This window comes from Cydia pomonella, chromosome 25, assembly GCF_033807575.1.
Source record: "Cydia pomonella isolate Wapato2018A chromosome 25, ilCydPomo1, whole genome shotgun sequence".
In the NCBI taxonomy this organism is placed as follows: Eukaryota; Metazoa; Arthropoda; class Insecta; order Lepidoptera; family Tortricidae; genus Cydia; species Cydia pomonella.
The window spans coordinates 1,203,479-1,229,262 of record NC_084727.1 but is presented as its reverse complement, the minus strand read 5'-3'; the positions used below and the strand labels follow the sequence as shown (position 1 = coordinate 1,229,262).

The window sequence follows — 25,784 nt, the reverse complement described above, 5'->3', positions numbered from 1 at the left end:
TGCCAACGCCATGCATTTTTAGTTGCATAGTGAGCATAAATACATATTATATTAGGGAGGTATGTCGGATACCTAAACTTTATTTACTAGGCTAGCTATTAGTATAAAGCTGCGTACGAATTTGAGCGGCTAAAAAACGAGGTATAGTGACAACCCTGAAAAATCGTAAGTTTCGTAAGAACTCGCTAAAGGAGTCGGATGGCATGGCCTTCAGTCATCTATAATTGTATAGTACGAACTCCCCTCGGGAGTCGCGTGGCATGTGAACAAAGTTTTCGAGAACTCCCTAGTGGAGTTCTTGGCAGTGAAAGTGGTCGGGGCCGCAGAGAGAGGAACCGATTACCTTCTGCATCTGACCCTTGATCCAGCCACCCAGCGAGTCTCTCTAGGTATTGATCGAGACTCGCTATGAGACCGTTCGCTGACACGACTTTCGGAACAATGATCATCGAGTCAACATCCCTCATGGCGGTTATCTCGTGAGCCAAGTTTAGGTACTTGCTGGATTTGTCCTTCTCGGCTTTCACGAGATTCACGAAATTATTATTATTATTTTTTATAGCAAAGAAAGGGTATTTATTTCCCCGCTCTGGGTCTTAGCTGGTTCAACAGGTTTCCATCGCCATACAGCGGGAGAACTCTGCCGGCACAATGGGAAGTTTTGGGCCGGGCTAGTTGCAGAGTGGGGATGGGCGTTAGTTTATAGATGTTTTTTGACGAAGCTTGTTGCGGAATTTGTAAGTTGTTTTCGTGTTAATGTACAATAAGTTTGTGAGGATGCTTGTGCGGATTACATTTGTGTTTTGACAAGGCATGTGGCGGATTACATTCTTCATGAATAAAGGTCGTAAAAAAAAGTAAAAAAAATACCAAAGAAAACCTCAACTACGCGTACAATATGGAGCATATAAGACCACTGGAGATAAATACACAGGCCCTCCTCTGCTAATTTAGTGTGAGAGCAACAACAGTTGCGTTCACGACCTGTAACTATACTGTACTTCGCCTATTCCACCTATCCGTACCGCGATATCCCCCTCAATGGGGATATGTGGAATATTATTTCATCTATTTCTACTAATAGGGATACTTTTCCATCTATCCCTATTAATTGATTCCCATTAATATTTACAATAGACACAAAAAAATACTTAAAAAAAAAATTAAGACTAACTTTAGTCAAAAAGACCCCCCCGAGTTGTCCCCGGCGCAAAGGTACCCATAACGCTAGCCATTGCCACGTTGAACGGCGATGTCTGTTTTAATTTTTTTGTCTTTTAATTATTTATATAAGAATTCAAGCCTTGGCGACCCTCTACATCTCTAAGGATAATTTAATATATATTTTTATATTTTATCTCTGACACTTAGAGACTTATACATCTCTAAAGAATTTTAGTATTTTATGGTTTTATTTTTTTATCATAGTTTTTTTTGTGTAATTAGACATTTAGAGACAGTATACATCTCTAATAAAGTATTTATTATTTCATAGATTCGATATTTGTAATTGTTTTTTTTTTTAATTTATTGTTTGTAAAAATGGACATGTAAAAGTGCCCCTGTGGCCTATTTGCTGAATAAATGTTTGATATTTGATGGATGGATGGATGGATTAATTGGTACCAAATGGTTTTTTTTTCCGCATATCCCTACCATTTTCTCCTAGTAGGGTTAACTGAATTTTTATGGAACACGACTGCCGCTCGTCGCCCACGCAGATACCCGTGCCCCGGGGCAACGCAACGAACAATAATTTGTATTTATAGAGTTCCTAAAAATGACATTACAACCATGACTATATTTTTTAATACATTAGAATTCGTTTTAGATAAAATACTTATTAACACATTCACTGCCGGGAACCCATCTGGTGGGCGCTCGTGAACTTTGTTCAGATGCCGGACAAAAAACGGCTTCTGGGGTAGTGCACCGTTTTTTGTCTGGCAGTGAATGTGTTTAGGACAAGAGAATAATTATTTGCGGTGATTTTCACATTGACATTTTGAAAAGAACAAAATTTTCTACTGAATATCAGTTATATCATTACTAGTTACAATCTTAGATTGGGCGAAACAGAGCCGACGCGATTGCATAGCAATACGTGAATAGATATAATACATCGTGTCCGGGGTGCCAAACCGAAGTTATGGACTTTGATAATAAATAATAAAATAAAAAAATCTTTATTGCCACACAACAAAATTTACAATTTCTGTGAAAATAGCTACAAAATACAAAATAACTTAAACTAATTAACTTAAATTAACACAATAATTATAACTTAAATCTATAATGTGGCAAAGGGTGCCAATCTCAGCATGTGCAGTGCCAGAGAGCTCTGCGCTGATTTTCAGACTGGTCCCGGGAGAGATTGGGGTCGGTCACTACTAGCATAATGTAATGTACCTTTCTTAGGTACAGCTCTATATTGACATCTTTGTGTATTTGTGTGTTCCTGTACTATAGTTTATTAATGTACGTGTATGAGTATGTGGGGCTGGTATGTAGAAATAGTGTAGGTAAGAATGTACTTTGTAATGTGTGTATTATGTTTTGTCTTTACATACAGATAAAAGAAAAAAAGAAGAATACATTAAATAAATATAAAAATAATAAAATGAAAATATGCTTTGCTATGTCAGACCACACTGCACAAAAAATGAACGGCCCTGTCAAAAAAAATTGTCTTTTATCACACTGGCATTTAAAAAGGAGAGACACATGTATGGAAAATGTAGTTAAATTTAATGAATGCCTACAAAACTTAAGCTTCAATTGCGTTTGTATGGCAAATATTTTTTTTTTTTATATACTACGTCGGTGGCAAACAAGCATACGGCCTGCCTGATGCTAAGCAGTCTCCGTAGCCTATGTACACCTGCAACTCCAGAGGAGTTACATGCGCGTTGCCGACCCTAACCCCACCCCCCTCGTTAGCGAAGCTTATAATCAAATTTCAGATCTGTTCCAATTGTTTTATGACTTGTGTTTTCCTATCATTAGATTAAAAATTACTTCAACAAAAAAGCCAAAATGGGTTTCCTCAGGCATAAAAAATGTTGTGTTAAAAAGAGAGCTTTGCTTTGGAAATATAGAGTATGCCCAGATGAAAACAACAAGAGGCTTTTTAAGCAATATTCTCAGCGCTTGAGAAAAGTGATATCACTGACAATAAAAGTCCCAAAATGACTATTACATAAAATGTTCATCAAATAAATCTAAAGCGACTTGGAATATTATCAACAGTACAAAAACTGTTAGTCCTAAGGAAAATATATCCCATATAAGACATAACGGCAAGTTAATAACAGACCCTCAATGAATTGCGCAGGAATTTAACAATCATTATGTAGATCAAGTAAAATTTATTACTAATTCGAATGATTATAATAATCCTCTAATAAATAATAATTTAAATCGAAAGTAAACAGACAGTACATTGACACTTAATTCATGTCGCTCCTTATGTATGCAACCAACAAGTCCAGAAGAAGTTCTAACCATAATATATTCCCTAAAAAATAGCAACAGTACTAGTTATGATGGAATATGCACCAAAATCATAAATGAGTTGCACATATGTTAGCATCCCCTATTAGCTATATTATAAAGATAAGATAAAGATAAAAGATAAAATTCATTTATTGACAGAACTGTGTACATGTAGATGTTGTGGGTAAAATAAAGTCCAACAGCTTGCCCATTTCGGACGTACAATAATAAACTTAAAACTAGTCAAATATACTAAAAGTAACAAAACATTAACACCAATACTATTTCAAAATAATTTTAACCATTTATACACATAAAATATTCATTTAGATTGTAGAAGCTTTTCATTAATAGCCATTTCTTGAGCTTATTTTTAAATGATATAAATTTATGTATAGGGCTAAAGAAAACATGGACAACTACAGGCCAATCGCACTTCTTCCTATCTTTTCTAAAATTATTGAAAAAGTGATTTACAATCGAATCAGTTTATATTTTGAATCTAATAACTTATTTACGCAAGAACAGAAGGGATTTCGCAAAAATAAATCAGTAAATATGGCTATTTTTGATTTATTAAATGTAATAGTGTCAATGTGATAGATAGAATACTCTTTATTGGCACACCTCAGTAAAAAGATACAAAATAAACAATTGATTCAATGTAGAGGTAGATAACAGGCGGTCTTATCGCTAAAAAGCAACCTCTTCCCTACAATCTTTGGGTAGCAGAAATAGAGAAGTTAATCGAAAAAAAAAATTATAATAATATAAGCCTTTTATTCAGACAATTTTTACATTTCCAAGTTTAAATTGTACATTTCTTATTGTATATTTAGTTAGACATAAAATTTACTATTTCAGACAACATCGGTTTGGTCTGTATGCCATTTGGCAAAGGCCTCTTCCATCCCTTTCCATTTTTTTCTATCTCTCGCCAGTCTAGTCCAGTGCCTCCCTGCGAATTTTACGATTTCGTCTTCCCATCTCATTTTTGGTGGTCCATGTTTTCTTTTTCTATCTTTTAGAAACCACCATATAATTCTATATACTCCATTTCTCTTTTCTTTTCTCGAAAAAATAGGTGTTGCTAAACCGTTATGAAACCTACATTCACAGACACAATAAAAGTGAATAAACATACACATATAAGAAATACAAATAGACATACATAAACATACATATAAATATTATAAATATATATATAATTAACTGAAACGTAGCTAAATATGACAGTAGTTAGATTTGTTTCTTTTTCTTTGTTCTAATTCACAAGAAAGAAGATTTGCTATATTTATTGTGTACTGTAGTTTGTAATAATGTACACAAACTATTTACTATATACCTATGTATGTCTTTTCTTTCAACCCATCTTTTTTTTTTTTTTTTTTAAAGATGGGTTGACGACATAAGAGAGGTGGCAGGTTTAACTTGGTGCAGAGTAGCCACAGACAGACAAGAATGGAGAAGGCTGGAGGAGGCCTTTGCCAATTGGCAACCAGATGACCAACAGTGGAATAAGAACGAAATTTACGAGTATTGAACGGCATCTGACAAAAAGGCTAATAATAATAAAAAAATTATTTTCGTTTGTGTGTCAAAGTCCATACTATTGAATTAGGATAGCCTGTACGATGTTTGTGTGTATGTAATAAAAAAATAAATAAATATTTTATGATAGAGCCATGTAAAAGTTCAAGTTTGTCAACCAGTCTGGCCTAGTGGGTAGTGACTCTACCTTTGAAACTGATGGTCCTAGGTTCGAATCTTGGTATAGGTAAAAAACTTAAGTAAGTCACCTGTTGTATGTAGTTGTGACATGTTCGAATAGACATTTGTTTTGTTTGTGTGTGTCTTTTAAACATGTATTGTCTATTCGAACACGTCACAACTACATACAACAGGCGACTTACTTAAGTTTTTTACCTATACACCGTGTTTTTATTGAATTGCGTTAACTCCGGGGTTTCGGTAAGTACGTTTAGGGAAACTAAATGGCACAGTTAATTTTCAAAAAAAATTTTTTTTTTGTTTTTTTTTTTACAATTTTTATATTTATAAAAAGTAACTGTTCCTTCGGTTAAAGCTCATTTTTGAATGTAGGGGGAGGTTACACAGTAAAAGACATGTTTCTTCGATGCAGGTGTAATTGCAACTGAGTTAATGATCTACTATGGCTACATATATATGCATAGATACGTTTAAACATACCGGCCGCCAAAACTAACAGTTTTCAATAAATTTAAACAATTCAAAACAGAGGGCATGCACCGTCATTTACAAAAAAGATGAAAATTTTAAGATATGAACAATAATATATACGTTTTAGTAAAAAATATTCACTTCAGCACATGCAAAATCGTTTCACTCACTTCATCATATATTTGACTGTACTAGATTCGGTCTATAACTACTCATTCAATGTTTTAGGAAGTAATATTAATTTTGATAAAGGTCTTTTAAGCTCGTGGTCTCCCTTGCACTGTACAGTTACCACTCTCACCAGGTTATCTGCTCCAGGATGAAGATACTTGACCCTCCCTAGTAACCATTTAGTAGGTGGCGTAATTTCATCCTTTATGATTACTAAATCTCCAATGCAGGGCGCTGGTACAGTAACTTGCCACTTATATCTTTGTTGCAGTGTGTTAAGGTAATCGTTCTGCCATTGACGCCAAAAGTTCTGTGTCATCTTCTGTACTAACTGCCATCTGGTAAGTATATTGACCTTTTTGTGCTCATAATTGAAGTCTGGAACACTGACCAAGGGCTCACCCACTAAGAAATGTCCTGGCGTCAGCGGGACTCCTGTGGTACTGTCTATTTCACAAAGAGGACGACTATTTAGACAGGCCTCGACCTGAGTCAACAGAGTGGCTAATTCTTCATAAGTCAGTTTAGTATCCTTATTTACTCTGGCTAAATGTCGTTTGGCAGACTGAACTCCCGCTTCCCATAGGCCGCCGTATGAAGGCATTCTTGGGGGTATGAAGTGCCACGTTGTCCCTTCAGTAGCCAGCAGTTCTGCCACTTCGCTGGCTAAATTGTTTTTCCCAGGTTCGAACATACATTTCAACTCTTTAGCAGAACCAGTAAAATTGGTACCATTGTCGCTCCAAATATCTTGACAATGGCCTCTGCGCGCAACAAATCTTCTAAAAGCAGCTATGAAAGCTTGTGAAGTCAGATCTGATACAGCCTCAAGATGAATGGCTTTCGTAGCCATGCATACGAACAAACAAATGTATCCCTTAGTTGCATGATGTCCTCGGCCTTTAGAGGTTCTCATTAAAACAGGTCCAGCATAATCAACGCCACTATTTAAAAAAGGTCGATTTTGGTTAACTCTGACTGTTGGCAACTGGCCCATGAATTGATTCTTGACTTTAGCTTTGTCTATGACACAGGTCTTGCAATTGTAAATACATTTTCGAATGGATGACTTTAAGCCGATAACCCAATATTTGGTTTTCACGTAAGTCATCATTAACTGATTCCAACCATGAAGTGTTCTAGTGTGGGCCTCATTAATAATTAATTTTGTAATATGTTGGTTTCGTGGAATAATAATTGGATGCTTTGTCTGTTCAGACAATGAGGCATTTTGAAGACGTCCTCCCACTCTTAACAAACCTTTCTCGTCTAAGAATGGTGCAAGTGTGATTAGAGTACTTCTTTTCTTAACTCTTCCATCTTTTTTCAAATCGTCTATATCTTTTCTGTATACTAGATTTTGATAAAACCTTATACATTCTTCTTCTACTTTTTCCATTTCTTTAACTGTTAAATGTTTACTCTCTTCTAGTTCTCTTTTTCGTTCAGTTAACATTCTTCTACAATAAGCTAGCACTCTCTTCATTCGTGACATTGTTGAAAATCTCTCCCATATAGGCCTCTCATCTACAAGTACATGACATGTCGTTTTAGATTCTAATTCTGTTTGTGCAATTTCTGTTTTTTCATATTCTACTTGGTCTCTCTTAAGCCAGTCAGGCCCATTCCACCACAGATCTTGTGTAGCTAATTCTTGCGCTTTGACTCCTCTTGTCGCGATGTCCGCAGGATTGTCAGCAGATTGCACATGTCTCCAACGATCATTATCTATCAATCTGGTAATATCTGCTGTTCTATTCGCTACAAATGTTTTCCAGCGACTAGGTTGAGATTGCAGCCAAGCCAGTACGACCATTGAGTCTGTCCAAACAAATATTTTATTTTTAGGAATCTTCAGAAGTTCTGCGACATCACTGATCAATTCTGCTAATAAGGCTGCAGCACAAAGCTCTAATTTTGGAACAGAAAGCTGCTTCAAGGGTGCGACTTTAGTTCTTGATGCGATCATTGAGACGTATACTACACCACCTCTAACAACTTTCAGGTACGTCACAGCTGCATAAGCTTGAGTGGATGCATCTGAAAATCCGTGCAGCTCAATGAGATCATCTTCTCGTGTCAAGTGTAACCAGCGCTGAACCTTGATGTTTTGTAAATTTACCAGTTCTTCTCTATAGCGTATCCACTCGTCTGTCAAGTCCGATGTCAATTCATCATCCCACCCCAGATGACTCAACCATAACTTCTGAATTAAAACTTTAGCAGTTATAATTACAGGTGCTAGCCACCCAAAGGGGTCGAAAAGACGAGCTACATCAGAAAGTATCGACCTCTTAGTTATAGGACTTCTCATCTCAGGTAAGTTTACTGTAATTTCAAACGTATCGTCTTGTCTATTCCAGGTCAAACCAAGAATCTTTATTATTTTATCCATTTTGATTTCCAGCGTGTCTCTTGTACTGTTATCTTCTTTTAGATATTCTAAAACTTCATCTGAATTGCTAGACCATTTTTGCATTCGAAATCCTCCTCTTCTCAATATTTCTTTAATTTCTTGACACATTTTCTTTGTTTCTTCTATGTTTTCATTTCCTACCATTAGATCATCCATGTAAAACGACTTCTTTATTACAGGTGCAGTTTCTGGAAATTCGTGAGCTTCATCGTCGGCTAATTGGTTTAATGTACGGACTGCTAAGAATGGCGCTGCAGCGGTCCCAAAAGTCACAGTTGTTAACTCATAGCTCTCGAACTCATCTTCCGGCCTATCTCTCCAGACAATGCGTTGCAGGTTTATGTGTTCCTTTGTCATATTTATCATCCTATACATTTTCACGATATCTCCCACGACGCAAATCTTGTGTTTTCGCCAAGCTATTACTAGGCTCCGAAGATCTGGTTGTAAAACTGGCCCTACCATCATGGTGTCATTGAGAGAGTGACCGTGTGAGCCCTTAGCAGAAGCATCATAGACTACGCGCACTTTACTAGTGTCTTTGTCCTCTCGAATAACAGCCAAATGAGCAAGATACAGTGCATTTTCATCGTTTTGTGTTTCTGATCTTCGCAAGTGTCCCATGTCCTTGTACTCATTTATAACATTTGTGTATTCCTGCTTTAACTTATCGTCTTTTCTAAATTTTCTTTCCAAACTCTGAAATCGATTGATAGCCTGATGTTTCGTATCACCACATAGATTAACAGTTTCTTCAACATTCTGTTTCAATGGTAAGTGTACTGTATATCTTCCGCTTTCATCTCTTTTAGTTGTTCTCTTGTATATCTCTTCGCATTTTTCTTCTTCTTTTGTCAGTATTTTCTTTTTCTTGTACACATCAGTTTCTATCTCCCAGAACCTTCGCAGTAAATCATTGTCTTCAGCCACCATTCTTGTTATGTGTAATGTTGTAACGTTGTGTTGGTCGCTCTGTGCTTCTATTTGTTTTTGACCCGTTAGTATCCATCCTAAAGTAGTTTTTTGAGCGACTATCCCATCATTCATTTTTAATAAACCTTCTTGAATAATTTGACAGTAGATTTCTGCGCCGAGCAACATATCCACCTTGCTGGGTATGTCATAGGTAGGATCAGCCAATTTCAATGTTTCAATGGCCTGAGAATCTATCGAAATATGTTTCGAAGGCAAATATGTGGATACAGACTTTAAAACGTAAGCTGAAACTAGAACAGTCTTCTTGTTTTCATATCTTGATGAAATTGTAATGTCGACCATATGCTTGATATTTATTTGTGTACTTTCTTCAAGTCCAGAAACTACTCCATTGATGCTAGTTCTTGGCAAACCCAGTAATTGTACAACTCGTTCTGATACAAATGAAGCCTCTGAGCACGGGTCGATTAGAGCTCGAAGTATGTGTGTATCACCATCGCTCGATCTTACCGCTACTTGGGCTGTGGCCAGTAACATTTTACGACTCGGTTGTTGTTTGGAAACGTGCAAAGTTGTAAGTTTCGTGTCAGGTTCTGGTTGTGATTGTGGTTGTGTAGCAGCTACTTCTTCATTAGCTTCTCGCGTTTGATGCAGAAGAGAATGATGTCTTTTTCTGCAGATCCTGCACGACGTCTTTTGTTTGCATCGAAATACATTATGGTATGGAACAAGACAGTTGTAACACAATCGGTTCTTTCTCACAAAATCATGTCTGTCTTCCACTGAGTTTTTAGTAAATTCCTTGCAGTTGAATATGTAGTGTTCGCCTTTACAATAGGTACAAGTAGGCTGTGAGGCTACGCTAGCATGAGCACATTGGAACAAACTCTCTTCATCTTCTTCTTGTTCAGCTACATGAAATGTTTTGGGAGTTTGTGACTTATCACGTGTAGGCACTGAAACTGCTGCGGCCATTTCCAATGTGCGAAACTTAGCCACCAGAAACTTCTGTAACTCTTCCCACTTAGGCATGTCTTCTGAGCTGTCCTTATGTACAGTTTGTTCCCAGTCTTTAACTGACTCAGCGTCCAGCTTCTGTCCGACGAGAAAGATAATTATCGGATCCCAAGATTCCGTGTTTACGTTTAAATTGTTTAAACTGTTGATACATTCCATAGTGGTATCAAGTAAATGTTTTATTTGATTTGAAGACTGGGTTTGAATCTTCTTCTGACCAACTAATTTCTTTAATACAGAATTAACAATCATTCTTTTGTTGCCGAAACGGTTTTTAAGTAACTCCCATGCCTGTGTGTAATTATTTTCTGTTATTTGTACATGCCGCAATAATGTCTCTGCTTCACCAGAGACACTTGTTTTTAAATAGTGTAACTTTTGTACACTTGTTAATTTTGTGTTGTGCACGAGGGCTGTGAATAAATCTTGGTATGTGGGCCAATCTTCATATTTCCCTGAAAAGGTCGGCAATTGGATTTTTGGCAGATTTACAAACGGTAATTGCCCTTCATGGAACGACGTTGACATAGTAGATAATTCCATTGCCTTTTTTTCAGACTCCCACTTGGTCAATAAATCTGTTAAGTCGGCTTGCAAACAGAGGTAAAGGTCTTCCACAATATAATAATCTTCATTAACAAAATACTTGATATCTCCTCGTTGTTCACGCGGTGTGCAATGCATGAGACTATTGTGTGCTTGTTTAAACATAATCCAATAATCATCAAGCATTTTAATTCTTTGTTTAACATAACCCTCGGTTAGCCGTTGTTTCGGACACTTCTTTATGTTAGATTGCGTTTTTTGTATCATACCGGCCACATCTTCTAACTTGGTAATGAATTGAGTTTGTTCGGGCGTTATTGGAGGCATTTTAGTAATTTATTCACTTATTTATTCACTTTATAATTAATCAGATAATTGTCACTAGGTATCAAAGTCAATAGTTCCAACACACGAAGTTATCTTTACGCCAAATAGTTTGTAAATCACACTTGCAATCACTTTCCTGTTTGTTATAAATCAATAATTATTTAACATTACTTAAATCTTCACTAAACAACGTAAACAACTCCGCTTATCTCTTAAGGAATGCGCTCCCTATTGTATTCGCCGGCCGGCCGCCTGCATCACTCCCGTACTTGATCCGGTTCGATTTTGGACCATATGTTCCTTCGGTTAAAGCTCATTTTTGAATGTAGGGGGAGGTTACACAGTAAAAGACATGTTTCTTCGATGCAGGTGTAATTGCAACTGAGTTAATGATCTACTATGGCTACATATATATGCATAGATACGTTTAAACAGTAACTAAATGTTGCATATAGCGTTGTTGTATCATGGGCATTACATTTAACTCAACCAAACAATTGAAAACTGTGACATATCAATGTCATTTCTAACATCGATCGTCCGAGATAGTACGTACGTTTAGTAGCAAATGTATGTACTCGCACTAAACACTAATCAATAAGTAAACAGGCCCTAAGGCAAGTGTACACGCTCGTAAGGGCCTTATAATATAAAAAATTATGATTGATTATCTCCGAAATGGAGTTAATTAGAATATCGGTGTCTTTGAGAAAATTACTTAATTTAAGCTCAGGAATGCACCCTCGAAATTAACGCAAATCAAAAAAAACACGGTGTATATTATTGTACCTTTTTAGGGTTCCGTAGCCAAATGGCAAAAAACGGAACCCTTATAGATTCGTCGTGTCCGTCTGTCTGTCTGATTATGTCACCACCACTTTTTTCCGAAACTATAAGAGCTATACAGTTCAAACTTGGTAAGTAGATGTATTCTATGAACCGCATTAGGATGTTTACATTCCCGTTTCGTTCCCCATACTTAGAACTGAAACTCAAAAAATCTTTTTTCATCAAACCCATACGTGTGGGGTATCTTTGGATAGGTCTTTAAAAATGATATTGAGGTTTCTAATATCATTTTTTTCTAAGCTGAATAGTTTGCGCGAGAGACACTTCCAAAGTGGTAAAATGTGTGCCCCCCCCCCCCGTAACTTCTAAAATAACAAAATGAAAAATCTAAAAAAAATATATGATATACATTGCCATGCAAACTTCCACCGAAAATTGGTTTGAACGAGATCTAGTAAGTAGTTTTTTTTAATACGTTATAAAATTTTGAAAAAAAATTTTTTTCATCAAACCCATACGTGTGGGGTATCTATGGATAGGTCTTCAAAAATGATATTTAGGTTTCTAATAACAATTTTTTCTAAACTGAATAGTTTGCGCGAGAGACACTTCCAAAGTGAAAAAATTTGTGTCCCCCCCCCCCTCCCTGTAACTTCTAAAATAAAAGAATGAAAAATCAAAAAAAATATATGATATACATTACCATGCAAACTTCCACCGAAAATTGGTTTGAACGAGATCTGGTAAGTAGTTTTTTTTAATACGTCATAAAATTAAAAAAAAAAATTTTTTTTCATCAAACCCATACGTGTGGCATATCTATGGATAGGTCTTCAAAAATGATATTTAAGTTCCTACTATCATTTTTTTTCTAAACTGAATAGTTTGCGCGAGAGACACTTCCAAAGTGAAAAAATGTGTCCCCCCCCCCTGTAACTTCTAAAATAACAGAATGAAAAATCTAAAAAAAATATATGATATACATTACTATGCAAACTTCCACCGAAAATTGGTTTGAACAAGATCTAGTAAGTAGTTTTTTTTAATACGTCATAAATGGTACGGAACCCTTCATGGGCGAGTCCGACTCGCACTTGGCCGCTTTTTTATATGCTATCATACACAATAATGAATGCCTGGAAATGAATCTAGACAAGACAAAAGTTATGACCAATACGGAAGTCAAGGCGAATATCACAGTTGACAATACCGCCATCGAAACTGTCGATAAATACGTATATTTGGGACAAGAGATAGTGACCGGGAAGAGGAACCAAACCAATGAGATCAACAGACGAGTACGACTAGCCTGGGCAGCCTATTCGAATTTAGAGTTTGCCTTCAAAATGAAATTTAAAGCCGAACAAAAAGCCCGCATATTTGACCAATGTATCCTGCCAGTTCTCACTTATGGAGCCGAAACCTGGGTCTTCACCAAGGACATACTACATAAGTTAAGCGTTGTCCAACGGGCGCTAGAGAGAAAACTGGTTGGGATCACATTGAGAGACCGTAAAACGAATGAGTGGCTGAGACAGAAGAGCAAGGTCACCGATGTTGTAAAACGCGTAGCCAGACTGAAGTGGGAATGGGCCGGTCATATAGCACGAAAAACCGATTCGTGGAGCAAATGTCTACTGGAGTGGCGACCATGGGGGGAGGAACGTCCTCAAAGTAGACCCCAGATGCGTTGGGACGACGACATCAAAAGGACTGCGGGGAAGAAGTGGCTCCAGGTCGCACAGAACCGTGACGAGTGGCATAAAATGAAGGAGGCCTACACCCAAAGGGTAGAGAAGGGCTAAAGAAGAAGAAGAAGAAGAAGAAGACACAATAAAATATTTTTTTTTAGTATTTGTATAATAAATATATCATTGTCTGAGTACCCCCAACACAAACCTTCTTGAGCTTTCCGTGGGACTTAGTCAATTTGTGTTAGAAGAAGGTTTTTTTACGTTGGCCTATTCCGGTTGTCATATCCCTCAAGAACTTCACCAGCTTATAATCCAAATAATAAAATGACAGTTTATATGGCAATTTTCTACCAATTTTGTACTAAAATCATAGATTGGTTAGAAAGATTAGCCAATTGAATTGTGACTTTAGTATCTGAGATTTAAAAACATGTTTCAGCCACTTACCAGAGATGGATCCATGGATATCCTGAACCGGGACCTCGAGGTGAGGTAAGTCTTCCTCAACTTCAACTTTTACACGCACTGGCTCGAAAAACGTATTATTCTCCCAAACGGGTTCATCTTTTATTCGCACTCTTTCGGTTTTCACAATCGATTGTGAAACTGTCTCAGATTGTTCTGAATCTTCTCTTCCTTTCTCTGACTCCTCTGTTACTTCTTGTGGCTCCTTTTTCAAGTACACCTCGCATGGTTCTTCTTTTATAGGTAAGTCTGCCTTAACGATAGATTTTTGCGACATATCGCAGATACGCGCAATAATGTGAAACGTTTATAATGTGTACAATTTATTTTCGTTAATAATTTAAGATATCATGGGACCATAGTACATTTTAATAAATTAATGGTACATCATTAACTATTAACTCCATCAATCAATCAATCAATTTTTCGTGTTATGGCTCCATCAAGGTGTTGATGATTCTGCCAATGTCGATCAGTTAACCTCAAAACTGAGTAAACTGACACTACGTCTGAACGTCTGACATATGTCTGACATTTACGCAAGCGTTGACACTCAAATCAGTGCTGCCATGTCTAAATTTGAGAAGAAATTTAGAGGTTGCATGAGCACGACGCATATTACAAGTTTATATTTTACTTCATTTGTTAGAACAAGATTACTGCTTTAATTTATGTATTTAGGTCGAAATACGCTTCTACATAGCTCGTGCCAGTCAACCCGCACTATAATTTTTCATAACATATTTAACTTGCCTTATAACCTTATCAGCATAAAGTGTATGTTTTCTATTGTTACTGGCACTTTTCCCCGAAAAGTGTGAAACTATAATGTTCCACCTTTTTTGCTTGCAATACTACTGGCACGTTTTCTCCTTTTGTTTTTACTAAACAAACGTGTTGTCATAGCAACGTTGACAACATAAACTTCGAATAGGTAACGTGTGTCGCTCCTAATTTAGGTAGATAAATAAGTGTTAAGGATGTCTAATTTAAGCGGCTATGATAGCGAAGCGGTAGGATTCGACTCGAGAAGCACGAATAAGCGCTCGGAAACCACCAGTTCTACGCAGACCACAGAGTTTGGGGAAACCGGCACCGGGTGCCAAACTAATTTGTCCAAAGATTCGGGATGCGTTGTCACCCCTGAAGATTTGAACGCGCACGCTACGCTTCATGAATACCCCCCTCCAGGTCTGAATCAGTTCTTAAGGCGAGTTGTGCCTACTATGTTAGAGCAATTAGACCAACGCGATCAAGAGTTTTTCTCATCTGATTCCGATGAAGAAGATGTCGCTACAGCTAAACTGTTTCAAGAAATCAAAGTAAATACAGACACGCCGCACGGCGCCGGTGACCATCAGAGCTCCAGAGTCCTCGATCTTAGTTTCAGCAGCGCAGGTAACTCTCTAGCTGTATCTGTAGGAAAATCTCAGCATGAAGAATGGTGTGAGCACTCTGGTTTGATTCGGATTTATACAGCCAAGCGCTCTGCTAATGACAACTTTGTTCACCTCTTAGATATTACTGAGAAAAACTGCGTAAGCGTGCTTAAATATCATCACAGCATGCCGATTTTAGCTTATGGAACAAGCTCTGGAGAAGTAGTTTTCTGCAGCAGTAAATTAGGCTCTAATACAGTTGAAGAAAATGTACAATTGACTTCCCCTGCTGGCTGCCACGGTTCTAAACGGGTCTCTTTCCTTATGTGGGCGGACTCTACTCTTACCAACACATATTTGACCATGCATGTAGTGAATACTGGTAAACGCAGATGCGGCTCCGACCAGATCTTAATTTCTTCAGGCAGCGATGGAACTATAAACGTATGGCAGGTGAATGCGAATCCAGGAAAGTTCGAGAACATTTACTGCTACAGCGTCAACGGTTCTCGTAAGATGGCGACGCCTGACATCACCTGCTTCGATTTCGTGAAAACTTATCCGCTCAGACCGTGGGATGAGAAGATTTCTGACGACATATTCGCTGTTGGAACGAAATGTGGGAAGCTGTTCTTGTGTAAGATAAAGTCATTTCAGGCGATTGCGGATAGCACGATGGTTGACCCTGTGTTCGAGGTGCTAGAAGGACACAAGACCTGCGTTTTGAGCGTGGTGTTCAGCCCGCAGAAGCCGGGGGTATTCCTGTCTGTCTCTATGGATTCGGAGCTGAGATTGTACCACGTCAATCAACTCAGTCCTTTAAAGGTAAACTTCCTTTTATCCCACTTTTTGAGAATGTAACTGTATAAATAAATATTTATTTTCATGATGTAAGTTAGTTCGAGAACGGAAATCTAATGACGATAGATTTATATTTATTTTCAAATACATCTTATGAGTATCGCACGTAGCCAAGAGGTACAAAACAGAGGGCCCACCAACATCGAGAAATCGTAAAACGTGCCTCCCAGTCGCTCGAATATCTAAGAGAGATAGAGAGGCAGGTAAGTATATTGGGTTACTCGATGTTGGCGATAGGCCCTCTTCATCTTATCGATCCGAGGGTCGGGGCCAAGCCTTCAGCTCGGTTTCTTTTCGAAGACCGAATTGTGTAGCGTTCGGTTCTCACGCTTGCTTTTCGCGGGCAAAATTGAAGGGATTGAAGGATGGTAATCTGTAGACACTCTAAAGATCGGCGTTGTCACAATCTTGTTTACAGATAATTTGCCTGGACGTGCCAGTGACGTGCGCAGCGTGGGTGCCCGGCGCGCCCACAGCGGTAGTGTGCGGAGCCGCCGACGCCGACAGTACCGTGTGGGACGTGGCTCGAAACAGGGCGGCTTGCGTTCTCCGTGGAGACGCGCTGTGCGTCGCAGTCACACACGCGGGGTGAGAGCGGGACAGATGTAGTTGTAGACTGTACTGTATAGGACGTGACTCGGAACAGGGCGGCCTGGGTGGTCCGTGGAGACGCGCTGTGTGTCGCTGTCACACACGCGGGCCGAGAGCGGGACAGATGTAGTTGTAGACTGTACTGTATAGGACGTGACTCGGAACAGAGGGCCTACCGCGAACCACGTTCGACGTGTTGCCTCCCTGTCATATTTACGTACAAATGTACAAGTGCGACAGAGAGGCAACACGTCGAACCTGGTTCGCGGTAGGCCCTCAGGGCGGCCTGCGTGCTGCGCTGAGACGCGCTGTGTGTCGCTGTCACACACGCGGGGTGAGAGCAATTAACATGTACCTAAACTAGCATAGACCCACGGATCCCACAGTCAAGCTGTGCAAACAGTTTTGCGAGACGTTGTATTTAATATTAAGTCAGTAACCACTGTATTTTATTGAAAAAAAAAAATGTAGTTGTAGACTGTACTGTGTCGGACGTGGCTCGGAACAGTGGGCCTACCGCGAAAATCGAAATTCGCAAATTGCGGGGACCTTTCTCTTTTACTATCACTAAGACGTAATTAGAGTGACAGAGAAAAATGCCCGCAATAGACGAACTCGATTATCGCGGTTATAGCTCAGAATATTACACAAATACGAAAAGTATAAATTGAAATAGACCTCCAGAGTAACTGTACATTAGATATGAAATATCGACACGGACAAAGTGTCAAAAATATGTATACACTACTTTAATGTATAGGCAATAAGGTCGTGTATACATATTTGCCTTACATTCAACCGATTTGATTCCTATGCCAGTATAGAACCTTGTCGCTTTAACTACTCGTCGTGGCGGATTTGCAGTGTTGGCCGCCCTAGGCCCCAGGCCTGGTAGTAACTAGTAGCAGCCCCTTTCTCAGCACCCATCATATAGACTGCCGCCTTGCTGCCCCTAATGTCTTGCCGCCCTAGGCCCGGGCCTACTTGGCCTTAGGGCAAATCCGCCACTGCTACTCGTACTAGATGCAATGTCTTCTTCCTCGAGTTGTCCCGGCATTTTGCCACGACTCATGGGAGCCTGGGGTCAGCTTGACAAATCCCAAGATTTGGGGTAGGCACTCGTTTTTACGAAAGCGACTGCCATCCGACCCAGGGGGTAAACTAGGCCTTGTTGAGATTATTAGTCCGGTTTCTTCACGATGTTTCCTTCACCGAAAAGCGACTGGTAAATATCAAATGATATTTCGTACATTTTTTTTTTTATACTACGTCGGTGGCAAACAAGCATACGGCCTGCCTGATGGTAAGCAGTCTCCGTAGCCTATGTACACCTGCAACTCCAGAGGAGTTACATGCGCGTTGCCGACCCTAACCCCACCCCCCTCGTTGAGCTCTGGCAACCTTACTCACCGGCAGGAACACAACACTGAGTAGGGTCTAGTGTTATTTGGCTGCGGTTTTCTGTAAGGTGGAGGTACTTCCCCAGTTGGGCTCTGCTCTAGATCTGGAATGACATCCGCTGTGCTGTGCCCTACCACACAAGGCGAGATGACATTCACATTGCCCATACCTCTCTTAAAACATAAGTTCCGAAAAACTCAATGGCACGAGCCGTGATTTGAAAAAGCGACCTCCGGATTGCAAGTCGTACGCTCTTACCGTTAGGCCACCAGTTTACTAGATGCAATTCATGCAATGTCACGCCATTAATTATGCACTGTCGTAGAAGATAAACAAATTGATTCATTATGACATGGTTCTACTCGTAGTGGCCTAGTAATCAAATTAGTTGACTGTACCTGCTGAAGTTTGGTCACTGTTTAGGGCCGGTACAGACGGACTGCAACTCGACTGCAACTTGTATGGGAACTGCATGCCGACTGCACTCCAACTGCAACGTCGACGTGCAGTTCCCATACAAGTTGCAGTCCGTCTGTACCGGCCCTTAGGGTTTCGCAGTCATCTAGAAACCGTATACCTGGGTGAATCAACTTTTTTTGTTTTGTTATCCTGTCCCGTTGTCCAAGGGACAACAGTGGCACAGTTTGTTTGAAGAGACGTTGTATGCCGTTCTATTAACATGCTTAGTAGGGGGCCCATTATGGATATTGGTTATAACGACCACAAAAACGCAAGTTTAATTTATTTCAATTATCAGTATTTCAATGAACTTTTGTCCCCTGGACAACTAATCGTAACCATGGCAACGAGTGACGCTAAAAAGTTGATTCTCCCACCTACACGGATACGCGGGACACTTGGATACGCGGCCAGCAAGCCAGTTTCTCGCCGAGATTTGTCTAGTGCTTTTTTCCCTTTTGTCCGGGTCTGGCTAAAACGTAGTCTGACTAATTCGCGTTATGACAAAACTTCATTTGAAATTCGCTATTCGTCTAAATCGCTATATTGACCTATTACTTATATTACTTATTTCGCAATATGTCCCAAACGCAGTAAGCCTAAGTAGCTGTTTGTCCATTTCGCGATACGCCTAATTACCAGTGAGTAGCTCGGTCTACGCTCTAAACGCGTTTGTTCCGCGTAGCGAAATTCCTAGTCGCCCCCCAAAGTGTATTGTTTTCAGGGAAGTCACAATTAGTCCGGTTAATAGTTAGGTAGGTTAGGTTCGTTAGGTACCTTCAGATGCCCGGAGGGCAAACTACCCAGAAAAAGGAGCCCCACTTTGTCTAGTTACGTTTAAGAGGAAATGTTTTTGGAAAAGAAATTATTAGAAAAAATCTATTATAGGAGAAGTAACACTAGATTCGCTTTTGGATACAAACTTAATACATAAGTGTAAGTCTCTCTGTACCAGATTCGCTTTTGGACAATAATGCAAGAGGCCTAAGTCTTCTTGTGCCAGATTCGCATTTGGACAAAAACTCATTAGGCCTAAGTCTCAGTGCGCTTATTTCTCGGTTGGTCTAGGCATAACGCGAATTAGTCAGACTACGTTTTAGGCAGACCCGGACAAAAGGCTTTTTTCAAACTTGCAATGAAATAATAATAACAATAGGATGATGATTGTTCCATGTCCTAATGTGATAGGTATTCAGTGCGTGGGGTATTGAAGGGGAACAAAAATTTGATTATTTTTGCGCTACGACGCACGGTTTAGGCGATACAGCCTTATATACAGATATAAGTTTTGTTTTCAGTCATGCAGAAATCTTTATAGGGCTGTATCTCGTAAACCGTGCGTCGTAGCGCAATAATAATCAATTTTCGTTCTCCTTTTGATAACCCCTGAATAATAATAAACCCCTGAATAAACAGATAAAAGTAAAAAAACGTTCTCTGCCTTTTCGCCAAAAAATTGTATTGCCGAATTTCACTTGGCAACCAACCTTTCGCAACTTTACATAACCCAACCTAGTACGCAATTTCCATTTCCCAACTATGGCGTTGGGGTATGAAATGGTTGCGAAATAGTTATTTGGTAAAAGTCGGTTGGGGAGTGTAATTCGGCAATACAATTTTCGCCAAAAAGGCAGTACACCGAAAATAAATGGCAGAATTTTGCTCATAGGATTTTTTTATGGTTGAATCAGAGACTTGTCATACGCTTCGCTTGACAGACAGATGAAGTGTGCGAAAGGGAAGCCATCACGTATATGAACAAGCCACGAGTGTGAAAGAGGCAGACTACATATGAAAAAACGTAACCATTTTTTGAATTCGAAGGCGGCCGAGGCGGCCAAAATCATATTGCCGTATTTTTTGACGTTAAAAATATACGAGAATCAAAATCAAAAATAAATATTAAGTAATTTAGTGAAGATGGTGTCATGTTGTGTGCCGGATTGTTGTGTTTCAGGGCCAAAAAACCCAGGGAAATACTCATTTCACAGGTAATTATGATAATCGTAGCGAAATTTTCGTAACGATATTTTATCAAATTAACAGCATAAAAAGTGTAAAAAGCCAATTTATACAGTTCATTATAAGTTTTTCTTCAATTGTGTGTTAATATTTCATGATATTAGTCAATAATTTAGAATATTTTGTGTAAAAACCTAAACTGTTACTTTACGCTAGGGCTTGAGAAAATGTTCATATGACTGTATCGATAACTTGTCGGTATATTAGTAGGTATGGAATTAGTTGTTCACAAGACATCATTAAGATATTAACCTTTATAACCGACTTAAAATAATAACGATTGTTATAATACCTTTTTTGAAGGTGCACATGTTCAGTGATAAATTTAAACTTCACTTTCCAACACATTACTTACATTTTAACCACTTTTCCACGGCTTTGCCGCCAACACAAGGAAACACAAGACAGCGTATACACACCCAACCCAACTTGTCAGGCGGAAAAGGCGCGAAATTCAAATTTTCTTTGGTAAGTCAACTATTTGCGCCTACTGTTAACACTTAGCATGTGGTTGTGTTAATGACATTGCACATGTTACACCACTCACACCCGCATACGACAGAAACCTGCTTTATCAACGCGAGTCACCTGCTTTACCGACAGCGCCGCGTTCCATAACGCTTGATCGGACTACGTTAGTAATTTAGTCAAGTAAAAACGAAAAAACGTAAAAAGAGCGTACCTGGGTCGCCTAGCAGGAGGACGTCCTGTCGGACGCCCTAGGTATCGCTGGAGCGACATGGTGGAGGCGGATCTGCGCGAGCTTCGAGTCGACAATTGGCGAGAGGTCGCACAGGACCGAGAAAAGTGGCGCTGTCTTGTGTCGGAGGCCAAGTCTCATTTTGGGTCGCTGAGCCAACGGAGTAAGTAGTAAGTAAGTAAACGTCCCAGAACACCAAACCAGGTGAGAAAAATAAAAAATCGCAATGAGTGGCGATACGATTTTAAGTCGACACGAGTTTCGAATTAACTATTCGCAAATGTATTACAATACATATGGCCCTTAAAATGTTCGATATAGTTACGTAATGTGCTAATTATCGCACTAGTGCGGTAAAGTAGCTCCATATGTACTGTAAAATAAGTAACAATATATATTTGACCATTGTGATACATGTGTACCTATATATTTGACCATTTTGATGCTGACTGTAACGACTGTAACTGTAGCCTCGGTTATCACTATCAGTATTGTTATTTACTATGCGTCCGCTGTAAAAGAAAATTAAAGGTACTAAAGGCGCTAATAAGGTCTAATAGTAGTAATAATACTCATACCTATTACATTTTTTATAAAAACAAACACATTTGAAAAAGTAGTCGTTAAAGCAGTTAAACATCGATAGATTATTAATATGTTGTAACATGACATCACTATTTTTGTTCGCACATAGACAATTTACGCACACACTTGCATTTCATTTTTGGTCACACTTTTGAAGTTTGACAGTCGTTCTATACTATCCTATTTCTATGGGTTGAATGCCACGACGACACAATTTGACGTGTCACAATTTGTCGTGTCACAATTTAACGTGTCACAACTTGACGTTTAAAACTAAAGAAGGTTGCCTTACAGGCCTAGGTGTGTAAGGCTTTATGAAATTCCTTTACATTTTTATTTATTATTATTACATGAAATAAACTTATAATCTAATAGTTTCCTGCAAAACTGTTTGCACAGTTTAACTGCAGGCGCGAGTCTCTGTTATAAGTAGGTACTTACATATATAATCAACGTAACATACTCGTATTATTAATTAAAACTAACACCATAAATATAATTGACTTCACTTGACTGACATTTGCAGGCACAGGCATACAATTGTCACCCAAGTGTTTGCATTAGGTGCAGCTTTAGTGCTTTTTTAAATTTATTGTATCCTTCACTCATCGCACCGGATATGTAAAGCCTGAACAGTAATATATGATCACGCGCCATATTGCGGAATTTCATTGGAACTAAAAATTTCATACTAAACTGAACTGTCACTCTATACATGAAAATAACAGCGCCCTCTTGACAACGATCATATATTTCTGGTCGGGCTTTAATATTTCCGGACCTAATTTGAAGTAAGTCATGTCAACATTTCATTTCAAATTTGAGAAAAACAATTTTGCCCCCTTGTTAAAGACATGACTAGGTATTATAACTCGTACAGGTTTCATGTCGAATACTCGAATTCCTTCAACATTCAGGCAATCCGGCTGTGGAATGATCTTCCTCTCTCTATGAGACAAGCCCAGAACAAATTCTCCTTCAAGCGCATGTTGCGCAAGCATCTGTTTGACAAGGTTCAAAGGTCGTCCTCATGATGTTTCACAATTGGTATATATTTAGCAATTCTTGTATATATATATATTTCCGGGATCTCGGAAACGGCTCTAACGATTTTGCTGAAATTTGGTATATGGGGGTTTTTGGGGGTAAACAATCGATCTAGATTAGTCTTATGTTTGGGAAAACGCGTGTTTTCGAGTTTTCATGCGTTTTTCTTTCGACGCAGAATATGGTCGCTAATTTCGTATTACCGGCCACTGTCCGTCTGGTCCAGCGGGTTAAGACGCGCGGACTGCTAAACGAGTGTTACGGGTTCGAATCTCGCCCAGTGATCAACTTTTGTTTTTTTTTATATGTTCAAGTTTATATATATTTTTTTAATTTTTATTGTTTTAGACAAGTTTAATTTAGTAAAAAAATGTAGTTAAGATTATCACCTATAGACCACCATATTACAATAAATAGTTATAACCGAGCAAAGCTCGGTCGCCCAGGTTTTGTATATTTATATGTATCATATTATTTATGTACGTATAATTTTATATAATTTTGTGATATTTTTTTGTCATTTTACTCTGTATTCTGACCCTGAACCAATTAGGATCTTTCGGTTTGGCTCATGGTTGACTGGTAGAGAATGCCTTCTGGCATTAAGTCCGCCATTTGTACTCTTCATGTATTGTGCAATAAACTTTAAATAAATAAATATAACATTGTTTACATTTGTCGGCAGGACTACTCGCGTGGCGGCAGGCGACGCCGGCGGCAACGTGCGTATATGGGACTTACCACCGAGGAAGAGATTAGCAGAAGACTTGCTGTTCTAAGTTCTATACAACGTGGATTTATGACGTCGCTTTGGTGTGGCAAAATGGCCAAGTATATGTGACAATCCATTTTAAAAGGGACCTTATGGCGGTCGTTTACGTCGCGTAGTGGTATTGGCGCGTCGCTAATGGTAAGCGCCGACAACCATAAGGTCCCTTTAGATTTGGATTGTCACATACTGGAACATATCCTTATTTCTATGGTAACAATGGTCAGACCAAGCTAAGTTGGCAACGATTTTGACAGCCCAGCCTGTTCAAGTGTTAAGTAAACGTCATAATTTAATTGACTTTTTCATCACACTTGCTCGAAAAGCCGACAACCATAAGGTCCCTTTAGATTTGGATTGTCAGATATTGGAACATATCCTTATTTCTATGGTACCTAACAATGGTCAGACCAAGCTAAGTTGGCAACGATTTAGATAGCCCAGCCTGTTCAAGTGTTAAGTAAACGTCATAATTTAATAGACTTTTTCATCACACTTGCTCGAAAAAGATCTTATTTCATTCAGGTGTACTGAAGGACAAGTGCCTATTTTGTTCCCTAGGGAGTTCTACCTTTTTTTTTTGTATGCCACTTATTCATACAAACTAAGTAGCATAAATGATTTTTACTTTTAAAATACTGACGTGTATAATTTAATATTTTTAGTTTATTTTTAAAATTATTTAATTTGATTAATTTAACAGCCGTTTAAAATATTTTTACATAATTTTCAATCCTGGCTGAATACCGAATAGGTCTGTGCCTTCGATGCCTAACCTGTCAAGAAATTACAAAATGGCGGACGAATGTTTTATAAGTCACCGTATTTAAGAATTATTTCGCTTAAAATTTTGTTTTTTCTTCGCAAGTGTGATGAAAAACATTGTGGACGGATAATTACCGCCCTCGTATCCAATATTTTACTTCTCCCCATTTTGCAAACAATGTACTATTGTCGTGATGTCTGGGCTATCAAAATCGCTGCCAACTTATCTTGGTCCTTGGTCTGACTCTATGTCACGACGTATTTGGCCATATTCACCGTCACTGTCTGTTTGATGTTGATTTAACTACTATACAATATGAATAACTAACCTTTTGAACGCCAAGAACACCTCTTAGACAACAGAAGCGATGATTAATTTTTTAAGTGTTTCGGTGGTTGCTATTCCTCAAGCCACCAACGGGGCGGCAGCTGACTTCCACGAGTGTTCATCATACATAGCCGTTAACCACTATACGAGTTATCGCCCGGGAGGCGATTGTTCATGGCCTTTTCTAATATATGGCACTGTCCTTTCGGCTATTTAGGGTTGACAAAATTCAAGTCATTACCATATCTGTGGTCGTGCACGTATAGGGACGTCAAGTTTTGCCAACCCTAATGCTAGAAGCAATGCTGAGCCGAACGAAACCGACAAAGCCCGAACGCTCTAGCACAGAATAAATAATAGTAGGTACTACACCGTACAGAACTGACACTTTCTACAAAACCGAAGTTGGGCAGCGATTCAGGGTCGAATTATGCTGTCCCTTTCTAATATATGGCACTGTCCCTTTCGGCCATTTAGGGTTGTCAAAATTCAAGTCTGTGGTCGTGCACGTATAGGGACGTCAAGTTTTGCCAACCTTAATGCTTGGAGCAATGCTGAGCCGAACGGAGCCGACAACGCCCGAACGCTCTAGTTTCCTCCCCCGCCTATAGTACGCTGTCAAAGTAACCTTGACACTTTCAAGTAAGGTTTACGTTAGCTCGCTTGCGCCCGGGACCTTGGCGGGTTAGTGACGTTTTTGTTCGGTAAAGCTTTCTAAGGGTTGATTGAACACATCATGATGATCATGACCTCATGCGTGTTGTATTAATTAGAAACTATATGTTGTTATTATAATTAAAAGCTATTAAATTTTAATAA

General features: G+C 38.8%; 2 protein-coding genes across 2 annotated transcripts in view; one reads left to right on the top strand and one right to left on the bottom strand.

Annotated features, from left to right (window-relative positions):
* LOC133531712 (zinc finger protein OZF-like) overlaps positions 1 to 15,003 on the bottom strand; it is an 18,037-nt gene extending 3,034 nt beyond the window's left edge. Inside the window, exon 1 of the mRNA XM_061870087.1 lies at positions 14,041 to 15,003. Within this exon, the coding sequence (XP_061726071.1) occupies positions 14,041 to 14,335 (295 nt within the window). The 5' untranslated portion in view covers positions 14,336 to 15,003. The remainder of the gene's footprint in view (positions 1 to 14,040) is intronic.
* LOC133531707 (uncharacterized) lies at positions 14,990 to 25,784 on the top strand. Its single transcript, XM_061870080.1, has 3 exons — positions 14,990 to 16,262; positions 16,717 to 16,886; positions 23,789 to 25,784. The coding sequence occupies exons 1-3, from the start codon at positions 15,039 to 15,041 to the stop codon at positions 23,880 to 23,882; spliced, it is 1,488 nt and encodes a 495-aa protein (XP_061726064.1). The 5' UTR covers positions 14,990 to 15,038; the 3' UTR covers positions 23,883 to 25,784.

Bases quoted from the DNA above. Each gene is read 5' to 3' on its own strand.
- LOC133531707 (XM_061870080.1), top strand. From the start codon at position 15,039: ATGTCTAATTTAAGCGGCTATGATAGCGAAGCGGTAGGATTCGACTCG. The intron at 16,263-16,716 runs GTAAACTTCCTT...TCTTGTTTACAG, and splicing joins ATCAACTCAGTCCTTTAAAG to ATAATTTGCCTGGACGTGCC. The intron at 16,887-23,788 runs GTGAGAGCGGGA...ATTTGTCGGCAG, and splicing joins GTCGCAGTCACACACGCGGG to GACTACTCGCGTGGCGGCAG.